Source organism: Schistocerca gregaria, chromosome 7 (genome assembly GCF_023897955.1).
Source record: "Schistocerca gregaria isolate iqSchGreg1 chromosome 7, iqSchGreg1.2, whole genome shotgun sequence".
NCBI classification, from domain to species: Eukaryota; Metazoa; Arthropoda; class Insecta; order Orthoptera; family Acrididae; genus Schistocerca; species Schistocerca gregaria.
Window position 1 is genome coordinate 333,146,145 of NC_064926.1, and position 17,665 is coordinate 333,163,809.

Below are 17,665 nucleotides of genomic sequence, written 5' to 3' on the forward strand. Positions count from 1 at the left end.
TAGTGAGTGGAGCTGTGGACCCTAGAAAGTGGAGTGCCAAGTGGAGAAATTGGAACGTTTCCGAAATATTCTTCTTTTGAGTTTAATAAAGGGTTTACAGCAGCAAAGGCAGACCGAAACAATTGCGCTTTATATGGGGATAATACCACTGGACAAAATGGTTTTCTCGTTTTTCGGAGGATCATTTTGACATTAGTGACTCTCCGCTTTAAGAGAGACATTCGGGGTTTGATGAAGGTCGTTTAAACGCATTAATCCATTATAATCAAAGTCAAAGTACTCGAGAAATAGCAGATGTGTGAACTGTGATCATTCCAGCATCGATCGACTTTTTCATGCAATGGGAAAGGTTAAAAAATCGGGGTACCGCATGCTGTAAGACAAAATCTCATAAACCAGCGGGTGGCCATATGTACATCTCTGATTGCTCGCCATCAATTGTTTCGTGAACAATACCGAGCATTCCTATCCAGTATCGTTACTGGTAACGAGAAACGGTGTCTTTATGCTACTATAAGGAAAAGGATGAACTGATTGAGTTTAAACAAACCAGTAAGTCCCTGTACAAAGACCTGTGCTCGCCCACAAAAGATAATGTTATGCGCCTGGTGGAACAGCGACGGTGTGGTGTAGTACGAACTGCTTCCTCGAGGTGTAACCATCATTACTGACATTTAGTGACAATAACTGAGGCGTCTTGCAACGCCGTCGAGGAACAAGACCAGGAAGACTGCGTGAAGTGATGCAACTGCTCGATAACACTTGCCCACATTCTTCTAGAAGGACAGACGAGTTGGATTGGGAAGTCACCGCACCCATTATATTTACCTCATATTGTGCTCTCAAATTTTCGCCTTTTCCGCTCCCTATCGAACAGCCCTGTAGGAACTTCTTTTCCGGATGGGCAATACACTCAGAACCTGGCTCGACGAATTCTTCGCCTCAAAACCACACGATTTCTACGGTCACTGGATAGTAAAGTTAGCCCATCGTTGGCAGAATGTTGTAAATAGTGAAGGGGAATATATTAATAATGCCTACAGCATCAGTTGTGTTTATTAAACTTACAGAAAAACTCTACGAACTTATGCACCAGCCCAGTATGTGAATGTACACTACTGGCCATTAAAATTGCTACACCACGAAGATTACGTGCTACGGACGAGAAATTTAACCGACAGGAAGAAGATACTGTGATATGCAAATGATTAGCTTTTCAGAGCATTCACACAAGGTTGGCGTCGATGGCGACACCTACAACGTGCTGACATGAGGAAAGTTTCCAACCGATTTCTCATACACAAACACCAGTTGACAGGAGTTGCCTGGTGAAACGTTGTTGTGATGCCCCGTGTAAAGAGGAGAAATGCGTACCATCACGTTTTCGACTTTCATAAAGGTCAGATTGTAGCCTATAGCAATTACGGTTTATCGTCTCGCGACATTGCCGCTCGCTTTGGTCGCTATCCAATGACTGTTAGCAGAATATGGTATGGGTGGGTTCAGGAGGGTAATACGGAACGCCGTTTCTGGATCCCAACGGCCTCGTATCACTAGCAGTCGAGATGACACTCATATTATCCGCATAGCTGTAACGGATCCTGCAGCCACGTCTCGATCCCTGAGTCACCAGATGGGGACTTTTGGAAGACGACAACCATCTACACGAACAGTTCGACGACGTTTGCAGCAGCATGGACTATCAGCTCGGAGACTATGGCTACGTTTACCCTTGACTCTGCATCGCAGACAGTACCGCCTACGATGGTGTACACAACGACTAACCTGGGTGCACGAATGGCATAGCCTCATTTTTTCGGATGAATCCAGGTTCTGTTTACAGCATCACGTTGGTCGCGTCCGTGTATGGCGACATTGCGGTGAACGCACATTGGAAGCGTGTATTCATCATCGCCATACTGGCGTATCTCCCGGCGTGATGGTATGGGGTGCCATTGGTTACACTTCTCGTTCACCGCACTGACCGCACTTTGAACAGTTGACGTTACATTTCAGATGTGTTACGACCCCTGGCTCTACCGTTCATTGGATCCCTGCAAAACCCTACATTTCAGCAGGATAATGCACGACCGCATGTTGCAGGTCCTGTACGGGCCTTTTTGGATACAGAATATGTTGGACTGCTGCCCTGGCCAGCACATTCACCAGATCTCTCACCAATTGAAAACGTCTCGTCAATGGTTGGCCGAGCAACTGGCTTGTCACAATACGCCAGTCACTACTCTTGATGAACTGTGGTATCGTGTTGAAGCTGCATGGGCAGCTGTACCTGTACACGCCATCCGAGCTATGTTTGACTCAATGCCCAGGCGTATCAAGGCCGTTATTACGGTCAGAGGTGTTTGTTCTGGGTACTGATTTCTCAGGATCTATGCACCCAAATTGCGTGAAATTGTAATCACATGTCAGGTCTAGTATAATATATCTGTCCAATGAATACCCGTTTATCATCTGCATATCTTCTTTGTGTAGCAATTTTAATGGCCAGTAGTGTATCAGTCAGTGAAGTGCTACTGGCGTGATGGCGTAATCTGAGATTAGCTGGTGGTGAAAAGGTCTGCGTAAAATCCACAAACATAACAACGTAAAAGTCCTCGAACCGGTTCACAACGCCGAGCGGGTGATTACCTTAATTTATTCCGCCGCGCCAACACGAAGCGCGCCTACAACCTGTGCGGACACTGTTTCCGCTAGCCGCTGTGAAGGTTAAGGTGGCAAGGTTTGCGCAAGGCTGCCGCGAGGCGCCTGACGTCGCACAGCGGCCAGGGGGTTTCCGGCGGACGGGATGGAGTCGCGTAGTGCGGGTCGCGGGACGGATGCAGGAGGAGCAGCCGCGCGCCTCCGCTCTTGTGTAACTGGCTCACCGAGCTGCACGGGCCGGCCGGCGTCACTCCATCTGATAGCTCGAGCGTGGCCGCCAGATTTGGAAGCGGGAGATAAGAGCCCGCGTTCTCGCGGCTATAACAATAGCCGACCGGCACCCGTGGACATCAGTGCTCGTCTGTCCAGCTGACGGATCTCACCTCTCCCGTACAGAGGTCGACATGAAGCTCCTCGCGACTGTCATCTTTATCATAATCAGCTTCTACACCTCTTCCCATGTGAGTAAAAACGTTGTTTCTACATAACACAAAAACATATGCTCACTGCATCTCTTTATTGTGCTACACAATTTCGATCAACTAGACCATCATCAGGTAACAAAATCTTAGCATCACGATTCCAACAATGACCATTCTTCCCTAAGTTTTGTACATGTATGGCCAAGTCCGCTTCTAAATTGTTGTACGTCAAACGTCAGATTAAACGCATTGCAAGAGTTTCAACTGTAATTATGTTGACATCTGAAATTCGAAAGACACTAATTGAAAACATCGGCTGTAAACAATGGCAAGGGACAAGTTAAGTTTCAGCAAAATATCATAAATAAGCTATTTCGATTACGTGCAATGTGATTTTCTTATTCGATTATCACATCGTTTTCAACACAATATTTACAGTAACACCGAATTTTAAAATGCTGAATTCCACACAAAAATTTATTATTAACTATTCGTCATTGGGTACATAACATTGTTTGCTTGCAAACTGGGTGTACTTGGCATGGGTTAGCGTCGAATTACTTGCTGGGCGAAGAGCGAAACATTGCTGCGAAACTTCCCAAAATTACACGTATAAAAGGTCCGGATTGTTTCAGTTTTCGATACAATCTGTGCTTTAATGAAGAATGTTGTTGCTGTTGTAATCTTCAATCCTGAGACTGGTTTTATGCAGCTCTCCATGCTGCTCTTTACTTCAAATGGTTCAAATGGCTCTGAGCACTATGGGACTCAACTGCTGTGGTTATCAGTCCCCTAGAACTTAGAACTACTTAAACCTAACTAACCTAAGGACATCACACACATCCATGCCCGAGGCAGGATTCGAACCTGCGACCGTAGCAGTCGCACGGTTCCGGACTGCGCGCCTAGAACCGCGAGACCACCGCGGCCGGCTGCTCTTTACTGTGCAAGCTTCTTCACCTCCGAGTAACTAATGGAACCTACATCCGTCTGAATCTGCTTGCTGTATTTATCTCTTAGTCTCCCTCTACGACTTCCCCTATGCTTCCCTCTAGTATTGAACTGGTAAACCCTTGATGTCTTAGGATGTGTCCTACCAACTTATCTCTCCTTCTCGTCAGGTTATGCCACAAATTTCTTTTCACCCCAATTCTATTCAGTGTCTCCTAGTTACGTGATCTACCCATCTAATCTTCAGCATTCTTCTGCAGCAGCACATTTCGAAAGCTTCTATTCTCTTCTCTAAAATTTTTATCGTCCATGTTTCACTTCCATGCATGGCTACACTCCATACAAACACTTTCAGGAAAAACTTCCTTACACTTAAGTCCATATTCGATGTCAACAAATTTCTCTTTTTCAGAAACGCTTTCCTTGCCCTTGCCAGTCTGCATCGACTATCGTGAGTCATGTTGCTGCCGAAATAGCAAAACTCATCTACTGCTTTAAGTGTCTCATTCCCTTATCTAATTCCCTCAACATAGTCTCATTTAATTCGATTGCTTTCGATTATCAGAGTTTTGCTTTTGTTGATGTTCAAGTTATGTCGTCCTTTCAGGACACTGTCCATTCCGTTCAACTGATCTTCGAAGTCCTTTGTTGTATGTGAGAGAATTAAAAATTCCATCGGCAAACCTCAAAGTTTTTATTACTTCTCCCTAGTTTTTAATTCCTACTCCTAATTTTTCTTTTGTTTCGTTTACTGCTTGTTCAATGCACTAACTGATTTACATCGGGACACTCTCTTCTCAACCACCGCTTTCCAATCAAACCTCTCGACTAGTATAACTATCGCCTGGTTTCTGTAGAAATTGTAAATAGCTTCTCGCTCCCTGTATTTTATCCCTGACACGTTTAGAATTTGAAAGAGAGTATTCCAGTCAACGTTATCAAAAGCTTTCTATGTGTCTGCAAAGGCTGTTAATGCAGGTTTGCCTTCCCTTAACCTATCTTCTACGAGGAACCCTAGGGTCAGTATTCCCTAACGTGTTCCTATATTTCTCCGCAATACAAACTGATCTTCCCCAAGAACAGCTTCTACCAGTTTTTCTATTCTTCTGTAATGAATTCGTTTTAGTATATTGCAACTGTGACTCATTAAGCTGATAGTTCGGTAATTTTCACACCTGTCAGCACCTGCTTTCTTTGGAATTGGAATTATTATATTCTTCTTAAAGTCTGAGGGTACTTTGCCACTCTCATACGTCTTCGTCACGACGGAAGAGTTTTCTCATAGCTGGCTCTCCCAAGGCTGTCAGTAGTTCAGACGGAATGTTGTCTACTCCAGAGCCCTTTTTCGGCAGAAATCTTTCAGTGCTCTGTCAATTTCTTCACGTAGTATCGTATCTTCCATTTGCTCTTCATCTACGTCCTCTCCCATGTCCATAGTATTGCCCGCTAGTACATCTCCCCTGTATAGGTCCTCTACACACTCCCTTCACCTTTCGTTTTCCCTTCTTTCCTTAGGACTGATTTCCCATCTGAGCTCTTGATATTCATATAGGTGGTTCCTTTTTCACCAAGGCCTCTTTAATTTTCCTGTAGGCGGCATCTATCTTTGACCTAGTGATGTATGCTTCTAAATCCTTAAACTGGATCTCTACCCATTCTTTATTAGCCATTTTGCACTTCTTGTCAATATCGTTCTTCAGACGTTTTTATTCCCTTTCGCCTGCTTCATTCACTGTCTTTTTATATTTTTTCCCCTTCATCAATTAAATTCAATATCTCTTGTCTTACACAAGGATTTCTACTAGCCTTCGTCTTTTCACCTACATGATCCTCTGCTGCCTTCACTATTTCATCTCTCAAAGCTACCCATTCTTCTTCCCCTCTATTACTTTCCCTTATTCTTGTCAATCGATCCCTAATACTCCCTCTCAAATTCTCTGCAACCTCTGGTTCTTTCAGTTTATCCAGGTCCCATCTCCTTAAATTTCTACCGTTTTGCAGTTTCTTCAGCTTTAATCTACAGGCCGGCCGTTTGTGGCCTAGCGATTCTACTACTACGGTCGCAGGTTCGAATCCTGCCTCGGGCATGGATGTGTGTGATGTCCTTAGGTTAATTAGATTTAAGTAGTTCTAAGTCTAAGGGACTGATGACCTCAGATGTTAAATCCCACAGTGCTTAGAGCCATTTTTTTAATCTACGGTTCATAACGGATAAACTGTGATCAGAGCCCACATCTGCCGCAGGAAACGTCTTATAATTTAAAATTTTGTTCCGAAATCTCTGTCTTACCACTATATAATCAATCTGAAACCTTCCTGTGCCTCCAGGTCTATCCCACGTATACAGCTTTCTTGCATGATTCTTAAACCAAGCGTTAGCTATGATTAAATTATGTTCTGTGTAAAATTGTACCAAACGGGTTCCTCCTTCATTCGTTCCCCCCAGTCCATATCCACCTATTATGAGGTATAACAATCACAAAAGTGAAAAAGCGAGCATGGTCCAGCACAACAGAAAATTAAGTTTAACAAAAAATTTACTACAGCGTATAAAAAAAAAATTCACGTAAGCTGTGGTAGGGACAAAAGTTAACCTTGTTTACTTTCTTAAATGAATATTCACATTGATCTGAATAGCCGACCGCGGTCGCCACGCGGTTCTAGACGCTGCAGGCCGGAACCGCGTGACTGCTACGGTCGCAGGTTCGAATCCTGCCTCGGGCATGGATGTGTGTGATGTCCTTAGGTTAGTTATGTTTAAGTAGTTCTAAGTTCTAGGGGACTGATGACCTCAGATGTTAAGTCCCATAGTACTCAGAGTCACTTGAACCATTTATCTGAAAAGCAGCAACTTTTCAAGAGCATTTTCAGTCAGATTTTTACCCGAGTCTTAGTTTTCCACAGCGTCCTCAGATTGGTACAAATCTTCCCTGGAAACCATTTTCTGGTACGAACATCGTCGATTACCGAGATACACGTTTTATTCAGTTACCTCTGTTTATGTGCAGACATCACGACGAAGTTGACGTTAGCGAGAAACTGAAATGAGAGAGAGAGAGAGAACCTCTGTCTTTCGATTTATCGGGGAACCATCAACTAATGTGAAAAGGCCCATCACTTACCACTTTTTACATGCAGTAACTCTGTTTCTCATCGACTATCCCTTACCACTTTTACAGCGAAGATCTTCAATATGAAACCATATCTAACTTTACTCATGGTAAATATTAGGCAGAACAGTCATTGTAGAAGTGATTATGCATTATACATATACCAGTAAACACCTATTCCTTAAATAATCGAGAGTACGAAATTGAACACGTTGGATTTTTTATTTGTCTTTCCCTATAGTTTTTAACCTGTACGGCCGCTTCTAGTACATGGGGGTTATTCCCTGACGTCTTAACACATGTCTTATCACAAAGTTCCTTCTTCTAGTGAGTGTTTTATGTTCCTTTCTCCGTCGATTCTACGGAGGGCGTCCTTATTCTTTAGTTTACCAGTCCACCTAACTTTCAATTTTCTTCTGTAGCACCACATTCTCTTCTGTTCCGGTTTTCCCCTTGCCCATGATTCACTACCGTACAGGGTAAAGATCAATAAAACGAACAAACTGCAGGGACGGGTTCCTGAAACGAAATGGAGGAGAAAAGCTGCTACGAACTTGCGTCTGGAAATGGACGGTGGGCGTGTAACGACAACAAATCGTCTCGGAGCACAGGTACAGAGCTGCATCGCATCCACGTCACAAAAGATTTTCAAAGTGGCCTTCATGGGATTTAGATGATAGGGATAGTATCGTTTGTCATGCAGGATACACATAATCGTACTTGTTGGTGGGCCACTTGCCTGGAGCTTGTACTAGGATTCGTCTCAGTATCCTGTAGAAACCGGTCCTTCAATACTGGTGTACGCACAGTTCGACTCCTCCCTGCACGATCGTCTGTGTGAAAGGATCCATGATCACACAAACGCCCAGAAACGGCTTGAAGTGTTGTGTGATGTGGGTGGTGTCTGTGAGGGTACTTGTTTTGGTGTAGCCGTTCTTCCTCTCGATCGTTTCCATGTGCTTGGACGTATACAAACACCATCTCGGCTTGTTCCAAGTATGAATACCGGACCATTCTGCTGCTTGTAGCACGCTGCGTCAATCAGACAGCCTGCAACATACATATGGCGCGAGGTCAGAGGAACTTTCATTCGTCATAGACATTTTCCGCGGCAACGATGCATTTCCGGATAGAAGGTCACAGTACATTTTTTTTGCTCCATTTCCAATCAGGAATCTGTTGTTGAAGTTTTTCGGTTTTATTAATGTTCGCCCTGTACAATACTGCGCACCAAACGTAAATTTTATGAAAATTCTTCCTCACATTAAGGCCTATGTTTGATACTAGTACACTTGTTCTGGCCAGAAATGCCCTCTTCGTTTGTGGTAGTCTGCTTTTAATACCTTTACTACTCTCATTTCTGCTATTGCTGGTTACTTTCCTCTTTCTTCCGTTTACTCTTAGTCCGTATTATGTGCTCATTATATTGTTAATTCCATTCAACAGATCCTGTAATTCTTCTTCACCCTCAGTGAGGAAAACAATGTCATCAGCGAATCTTAACATTGAATTGCTTTCACCCTGTATTTCTTTTATTTTCGTCATTGCTTCCTATGCATAGATTGAACAGTAAGGACGAAAGGCTGCAGCCCTGTCGTATACCATTTTTAATCCGTTCACTTCGTTCATTTTCTTCCATTCTTACTGTCTGCTCTTGTTTCTTGTACGTCCTGTACATTACCCGACTTTCCGTATAACTTACTCTTATTTTTCTCAGAATTCGAACATCTGGTACCGTTTTACGCTGTCCAACTTTTTTTCTAGGTCGATAAATCGTATGAGCACTTGTTGATTTTTCTTCACTTTGCTTCAATTACCAGGCACAACGTCAGGAATACCTCTCTAGTACCTTTACTCGATTGACATGGTTTATCTAACACTGCACGCTGTGGGAAGCAACAATAAATGCAGCTGATAAGAGCGTCACAAGTGCCTGTTGAGGCTGTGGCTGATACGTGGCGGATGTCCAAATGAGTATCGCTTACAGATAAGTCGTATGATGTTACATCATTCGTAAGGAATAGACAGGTCTATTGCATTGTACCATTGTTAAATCACTGAATGTGTCGTGGGGCGGCCGACAAGGGTGGCCGAGCGGTTCTAGGCGCTTCAGTCTGGAACCGCGCGACCACTACGGTCGCAGGTTCGAATCCTGCCTCGGGCATGGATGTGTGTGATGTCCTTAGGTTAGTTAGGTTTAAGTAGTTCTAAGTTCTGATGATGACCTCAGCAGTTGAGTCCCATAGTGCTCAGAGCCATTTGACCCATTTTTTGTCGTGGGGCAGAGGGACACTGCACTAATCAAGATTTACCAAACGAAAATCTGGAACTTTATAAAGCAGTCAGAACTAGAGTCGATTTTTGAAACAAGGAGATCGTAGTTTTAGGCTTGCCTACTTCCAGGTCAGCTGGACAAGGATGAACAAATGCATCGCCGGTGGCCTTCTTATGCGAACCATTCCGAGATTCACCGCATGTGAGCAACATACATCAGCACGGGCAGACAGAGAATAGAACCTTGATTCTTGCCTAAGAGCCATGCTTCCAAAAGTGAGAGCTTACATATCAGACCAAAACCAGTAATCACTGTGACATATATCATGTGGAAAGTAGCTTCCTGTTTTATCTGAGTGCCGAGGTGGGGCGAAACAAATCAGCGTAAACATACTTCAGTCACTGATAGAATGGGGAATACATTGCTGGCCGTGAATATAGCAACAACATGTAGGTGACATGTCACAAACGTCAAATGGGATTTGCTGGGATATGCAAATGATTAGTGTACCCCTATAGAGTAAGTATAGATAAATATCTAAAGAAGACTGTGCGACCATTATGCTGCTACTCACGTGTATGCTGCCTAAGGATAGTGAGAATGAAATAAGCGACATTACGGCCTTTATAGATGTACTGAGACAGTCAGTTTTCCACTGATTGATAGGCGAATAGAGTACTAAAGAAATGGATCACACCGGCACCATGTACTCTTAGCCGTGTAATTTACAGTGGCTTGCGGAGTACTCTTTTTGATCCAGGGTATCAAGACAACCCTACGTAATGCGGAATACCACTAGATTCACGATATGCGCACTCGCCAATGTAAAATAAAGGGAAGAGTACTGTGTTGTCAGTAGAGAAACAGCAGAATTGGTAGGTTAAAAGATCTGAGTACTTACTTCGAACGTGAGCTAGTCATTAAATCCAGGAGCGAAATTTCAGCCTTTCAAAAGTTACCCAAGTAGAGTGTTCGTTAACTGACCGTGAACTGGAAAAATGAATGAAAATCCACGAACTGAGATCAAGATGACGTCATGTACCAGTGGATAGGGACCGCCGACAATTTCGGACGGTGGCTACAAAAGAAGCATGAAATCAGCGTAAGAAATCACTACTGAGTTCCACAGGGCTTTGGAGTGATGAATCACGTTGTACCCTGTGGCAGTCTGCTGGAAGGGTTTGGGTCTGACGAATGGCTGGAGAACATTACCTGCCCCCATGTGGAGTGCGAACAGTGAAGTAGGTGATGTTACGTTTTGGGTGAGATTACAATGTGGTTATCCAACTGCACTTAAGAAAACACAGAATGTGAAATAATATGAAAGTGGATTGGCCTGCCCAGAGTCTCGGTGTGGACCCAATGGAGGGCATTTTGACTGAGTCAGAACGTCGACTCGGCTCCATACCCCAAAGTCCAACATCATTGCTTTGTCTGGTTTCGGCTCTTGAGGAAGAATGGGATGACACTCCTCCGCAGAGATTCAGACACCTCGTTGGAAGTGTCTCCAGCAGGTTTCAAGCCTTTATAATCGACGAGGCTGGTCACAGCCGACATTAATGCACACCAATAGGCGTTCGGTTACTTTTGATCAGGTAGTGCAAGCGTGTTACGGCCCGGCATTTGGGACGAGCACCTCGGAAACGGCGAATTTGGCCAGCTGTTTTTGTGCTTCTGTGTAATCATGTACAGAAAGTGGTTGAAGACGTTGAAACCACCAGTTGGTGAGAAGGTGTCGGACGTCCACGTGTCATCACAGAACGTGTAGGTTGAAAGCTTCCCTGTTCTGTAAAGCAGGGTAGGTGGCGAACGATGGCACCTCTGACGACAGAATACGGTGCTGGTGCAGACACAGTTGTCCTGGATCACGCCGTTCAGCGTCTATTGTTGAACACCGAGTTCCATAGCAGACGGCGGCTATGTTTTTCCACATTGAACGAACGACATTGCCCATAACGACTGCTGTGTGCAGTGGATCATTGAGATTGAACCGCTTATCGATGGAAACGTGTTACCTGATTGAATGAATCCGTTTCTTGTTACGCAAAGCATCGTGCTCTTATACTCCGTCATCCAAGTGAACGGTTGCTCGAAACATACACCGTGCATCGTACGGATGACGGGGGGGGGGGGGGGGGGGGGGGGGCACTATGAAGCTATATTTGACATTCACCTGGATGTTCACGGTTTTTGTTGTAGTAATCCAAGACACCATGATAGTTTGGGATTCCGTGAAGATTATTTCGAATCACCTGCAACCCTTCATGTCTGATGTTTACCTGGGACGGCAATGGCACCTTCCAACAAGATAAATGCCTCCACCACGGGGCGAGAAACATCCTACAGCGCTTTCAAGAGCATAATAGTTAACTCACATTGTCTGTTGGTCACTTGATTCGGATTTGCTGATCAGAACCCGATGTTACAGATCTAAGACAGTACTGGGTACCCGTTCCGCTCTCTGAAACCACTGATCTGTAAATTACGGGAACTGCGTTATATGTTCGTTGACATCTGGTGCTATGTACCACCGAAGGCCTATCAGCTACTTGTTGAACCCATGCCGGGGAACAACGCTTTCACATTGCTTTCCAAAGGCGGGCCAACACGCCCTTAAGCACGTGGTCATGATGTTTTGACCTACCAGTGTACGATGTAGTAGCGGTCCGAAGACTGCTTTGATGCAGCTCTCCACGCTAACCTATACGGTGCAAGTCTCATCTCAGAATAGCTACTGCAGCCCACATCCATTTGAACCTGCTTATTGAACTCGTCTTGGTCTGCCTCCTCAAGTCTCAACCTCCCCCCCCCCCCCCCCCCCTCCGACAAACACACAAAAACACACATCTCCCTCCATTACTAAACTGACGATTTGACGATTCCTTGACGCCTCACGACGTATCCCATCAGCAGAGACATTCTTTTGATCAACTTATGCCACAAATTTTTCTCCCCGATTCTGTTTAGTACCTCCTTATTAGTTGTACGATCCACCTATCTAATCTTCAGCACTCTTCTGCAACATCACATTTAAAAGCTTCTGTTCTCTTCTTGTCGGAACCGCTTATTATCCGTCTTTCACTTCCATCTAAGGCTACATTCCATACAAATGCCTACAGATAAAACTTCTAAGGCTTAAACATATATTTGAAGTTAACAGAGTTCTCTTCTTGAGAAACACTTTTCTTCTTGTAGCCAATCTACATTTTCTATCCTCTCTCCTTCGGCCATCATCAGTTATTTTACTGCCGGAGTACTAAAACTAATCTACTACTTCTAGTGTCTCATTTCCGAATCTAATTCCCTCAGTATCGCCTGATTTAATTCGACTACATTCAATTATCCTTGTTTTGCTTTTGTTAATATTCATTTTATATCTTTCGTTCAAGACATTTCCCATTCCGTTGAACTACACTTCCAAGTACTTTGCTGTCTCTGACAGAATTTCAATGTCACTGGCCAGCCACTAAAATTTTACTTCTTCTTTCTGAACTTCAATACCTTTCCAAATTTTTCTTTATCTTCCTTTACTGCTTGCTCAATGTACATGATGTATAGCTTCGGAGATAGTCTACATGCTTGTCTCATTCTCCTATCAACGGCTGCTTCCTTGTCAGGTCCTTCGACTCTTATATTAGCTGACTGGTTTCTGTACAAGTTGTATACAATCTTTCTCTCGCTGTGTTTTACCCCTTCTGTCTTCAAATTTTCAAAGAGTGTGTTCCGCTCAACTTTGACAAAACCTTTCACTAACTCTACAAAAGCGATGAAGTAGGTTTGCCTTTCTTTAAGCTACATTATCAACCGTAGGGTGTGTATTGCCTCGCGTGTTGCAACATTTCTCCGGAACCCAAACTGATCTTCCCTGTGTTCAGCTACTACGAGTTTTTGCATTCTTCTGTAAATAATGATGCCGTGAATTATTAAACTGATACTCCGATAATACTCATACCTACCAGAACCTACTTTCTTTGGAAATGGATTTATTCTATTCTTGTTAAAGTCTGAGGGTATTTCTCTTGTATGACATACCTTGCACACCAGGTGGATTAGTTTTGTCATGGCTGGCTCTCACAAAGATATCAACAAGTCTGAGGGAATCATGAGTTCTCCAGGGGTCTTGTTTCGTCTTAGGTCTTACAGTGTTACGTAAAATTGTTCTCGCAGTGTCATACCTACCTGTGATTTTCATCTATTTCCTCTCCCCTTTCTGTAATATTACTTTCTAGTTACTTCCCTTCTATGGGCCCCCTATATACAATATCTTCCACCTTTCAACTTTCCCTTCTCTGCTTAGTACAGGGTTTCCATCTGAGTTTTTGATATTCATTCAGCTGCCTCTCTTTTCTCCTGAGACCTGCTTAATTCTCCTGCAGGCGGGCAACTGTCTTCCCCCTGGTGTACATGCTTCTGCAATCTTAAATTTGTTCTCTGGTAATACCAGATTAGCCGTTTTGCACATACTCTGTCTCACTTTTTAGACGGTTGTATTTGTTTTCGGCTGCTGCATTTGCTGCTAATATTTTCTTTTAATAATTAAATTTATTATCTCCTGCGATACCCAAGAATTTCCACTAGGCCTTGTCTTTTTAACCGTTTGATCCTTTATTGCTACCCCTTCATCATCTACTACACTCATGCTCATAAATTAAGGATAATTGCAGAATGTGGTGCCACACAACGTGGTACTACACACAACTGGCTCTAATAGCATATAGGCACATAGGGAACACACACGACACAGATCTGTAAGTCCACGGTATTGGTGTTACGTTGAGAAAACCGTCTCGAAACACATGTGCTACAAAACGCTACTGCTTCCTGCGCATGTATCCCGAAATAAATATGGTATACGTTCACCATGCACACGTACACAGGACGCACAACGGGTCGGCATACTCTGTATCAGGTGGTCGAGCAGCTGTCGGGTATAGCTTCCCATTCTTGCACCAGTGCCTTTCGGAGCTCATGAAGTGTCCTTGGGGTTTGAAGACGTGCAGCGATACGTCGACCGAGAGCATCCCAGACGTGCTCGATGGGGTTTAGGTCTGGAGAACAGGCAGGCCACTTTATTCGCATGATATCTTCTGTTGTGCAAAATGACGTCCCGATACACCTGACCTGTTACACCTCCTCTGTCAAAGACATGCAAGGCTCTACGTGTATCAATCATAGTCCCACCCCATACCGTCAAACCACGACCTCCATACAGGTCCCTTTCAAGGACATTAAGGAGTTGGTATCTGGTTCCTGGTTAACGCCAGATGAAAACTCGCCGAGAATCACTGTTAAGAGTAAACAAGGACTCGTCCGTGAACGTAACCTGGGACCACTGTTCCAATGACCATGTACTGTGTTCTTGACACCAGGATTTACGGGCTCTCCTGTGACCAGGTGCCAGTGGAGCGCACCTTGCAGGTCTCTGGGCGAATAAACCATGTCTGTTCCGTCGTCTGTAGACTGTGTGTCTGGAGACAACTGTTCCAGTGGCTGCGGTAAGTCCCGAGCAAAGCTACCTGCAGTACTCCGTGGCCGTCTGCGGGCGCTGATGGTGAGAGCTCGGTCGTCTTGTGGTGTTGTACACTGTGGACGTGTCGTACTGTAACACCTAGATACGTTTCCTGTCTTCTGGAATCGTTGCCATAATCTTGAGATCACACTTCCTGGCATATGGAGTGCCTGTGCTACGACTTGCTGTGTTTGACTAGCCTTCAGTCGACATAGTATTCTACCCATATTAACGTCATCAATATGTGTTCTTTGAGCCATTTTTAACACACAGTTACCATTAGCACATCTGAAAACGTCTGCACACTTACTCGCTGCAACGTACTCTGGTATGCACCAACACACCTCTGCGCATGTGGGCTGCTGTCAGCGTCACCGTGCGACGACAGCAGGTCAAATGCACCAAATGGTCATATCCTGAGGTGATTTAAACCAGCAAACCGCCCACCAGAGCGTTGTTTCACCGTGTATCAGCATTATCTCTAATTTATGAGCATCAGTGTATGTTCCTTTCGCCTGTTGCAGTCAGTCGTTGCCTAATGCTCCCTCTAATGCTCTTAACAAGTTATGGTTCTTTCAACTTACCCATATCCCATCAACTTAATTTCCTACCTTTTTGGAATTTCTTCAGTTTTAATTTACATTTCACGATCAAGAAATTGTGTTCAGAGTCCATATCTGCTACTGAAGAAGTCTTGTAGTTTAAAATCTGGTTCTGAAATAACAGTCTCCCCATTATACAATCAGTCTGAAACCGTCAAGGGTCTCAATACCTCTTCGACCTATACTACGTTCTTTCACGACGTTAAACTATGTGTTAATTGTGCTCTGTACAAAATTTTACCAGATGGCACCGTCTTTCATTTTCTCCCCCTTTCCATATTCTCCCACTGTTTTTCCTTTTCTTCCTCTAATTAGTACCGAATTCCTATCATTCATCACAACTGAGTTTTCGTCTTCCTTAACTATCTGAAGAATTTCTCTTGCCTCATCACACATCCTTTCAATATCTTCATCATCTAAGGAGCTAGGGCGACACAAACTTGTACTACTCTGGTTAGTGTTGGGTTTGCCTCTATCTTGGCTTCGAAGATATGTTCACTGTCTTGCTCATAGCACCTTACGTGCATTCCTATTTTATTGTTCATTATTAGCATCTACTCTTGTATTGCCTCTGTTTGATTTTGTATTTATAATCATGTACATGTTGTTGTTGTCTTCAGTCCTGAGACTGGTTTGATGCAGCTCTCCATGCTACTCTATCCTGTGCAAGCTGCTTCATCTCCCAGTACCTACTGCAACCTACATCCTTCTGAATCTGCTTAGTGTACTCATCTCTCGGTCTCCCTCTACGATTTTTACCCTCCACGCTGCCCTCCAATGCTAAATTTGTGATCCCTTGATGCCTCAAAACATGTCCTACCAACCGATCCCTTCTTCTAGTCAAGTTGTGCCACAAACTTCTCTTCTCCCCAATCCTATTCAATACCTCCTCATTAGTTACGTGATCTATCCACCTTATCTTCAGTATTCTTCTGTAGCACCACATTTCGAAAGCTTCTATTCTCTTCTTGTCCAAACTAGTTATCGTCCATGTTTCACTTCCATACATGGCTACACTCCAAACAAATACTTTCAGAAACGACTTCCTGATACATAAATCTATATTCGATGTTAACAAATTTCTCTTCTTCAGAAACGCTTTCCTTGCCATTGCCAGTCTACATTTTATATCCTCTCTACTTCGACCATCATCAGTTATTTTACTTCCTAAATAGCAAAACTCCTTTACTACTTTAAGTGTCTCATTTCCTAATCTAATTCCCTCAGCATCACCCGATTTAATTTGACTACATTCCATTATCCTCGTTTTGCTTTTGTTAATGTTCATCTTATATCCTCCTTTCAAGACACTGTCCATTCCGTTCAACTGCTCTTCCAAGTCCTTTGCCGTCTCTGACAGAATTACAATGTCATCGGCGAACCTCAAAGTTTTTACTTCGTCTCCATGAATTTTAATACCTACTCCAAATTTTTCTTTTATTTCCTTTACTGCTTGCTCAATATACAGATTGAATAACATCGGGGAGTGGCTACAACCCTGTCTCACTCCTTTCCCAACCACTGCTTCCCTTTCATGCCCCTCGACTCTTATTACTGCCATCTGGTTTCTGTACAAATTATAAATAGCCTTTCGCTCCCTGTATTTTACCCCTGCCACCTTTAGAATTTGAAAAAGAGTATTCCAGTCAACATTGTCAAAAGCTTTCTCTAAGTCTACAAATGCTAGAAACGTAGGTTTGCCTTTTCTTAATCTTTCTTCTAAGATAAGTCGTAAGGTCAGTATTGCCTCACGTGTTCCAACATTTCGACGGAATCCAAACTGATCCTCCCCGAGGTCTGCATCTACCAGTTTTTCCATTCGTCTGTAAAGAATTCGCGTTAGTATTTTGCAGCCGTGGCTTATTAAACTGATAGTTCGAATCATGTACATGTACATACCTGACCAAAAGTCCTTTTCATCTTGCCACTGAGCATCGCTACTATATCTAACTTCAACCTATTCATTTCTATTTTTAGATTTTCTAACCTACTTACGAAATTAAGGGATCTAACGTTCCACTCTCTGACCCGTAGAATGCCTGTTTAATTTTCTTAATGGACATCATCATTCTGAGTAGTTCTCGCCTGTAGATTCGAATGGGGGGACTATTTTACCTCCGAATATTTTACCCAAT

The 17,665-nt window shown here is 43.6% G+C and overlaps 1 protein-coding gene across 1 annotated transcript in view; it reads left to right on the forward strand.

The window, feature by feature from the left end:
• Nucleotides 1–2,701: 2,701 nt before the first annotated feature.
• The window catches only part of LOC126281781 (acetylcholinesterase-like), a 96,129-nt gene continuing 81,165 nt past the window's right edge, over nucleotides 2,702–17,665 (forward strand). Inside the window, exon 1 of the mRNA XM_049980987.1 lies at nucleotides 2,702–3,122. Within this exon, the coding sequence (XP_049836944.1) occupies nucleotides 3,066–3,122 (57 nt within the window). The 5' untranslated portion in view covers nucleotides 2,702–3,065. The remainder of the gene's footprint in view (nucleotides 3,123–17,665) is intronic.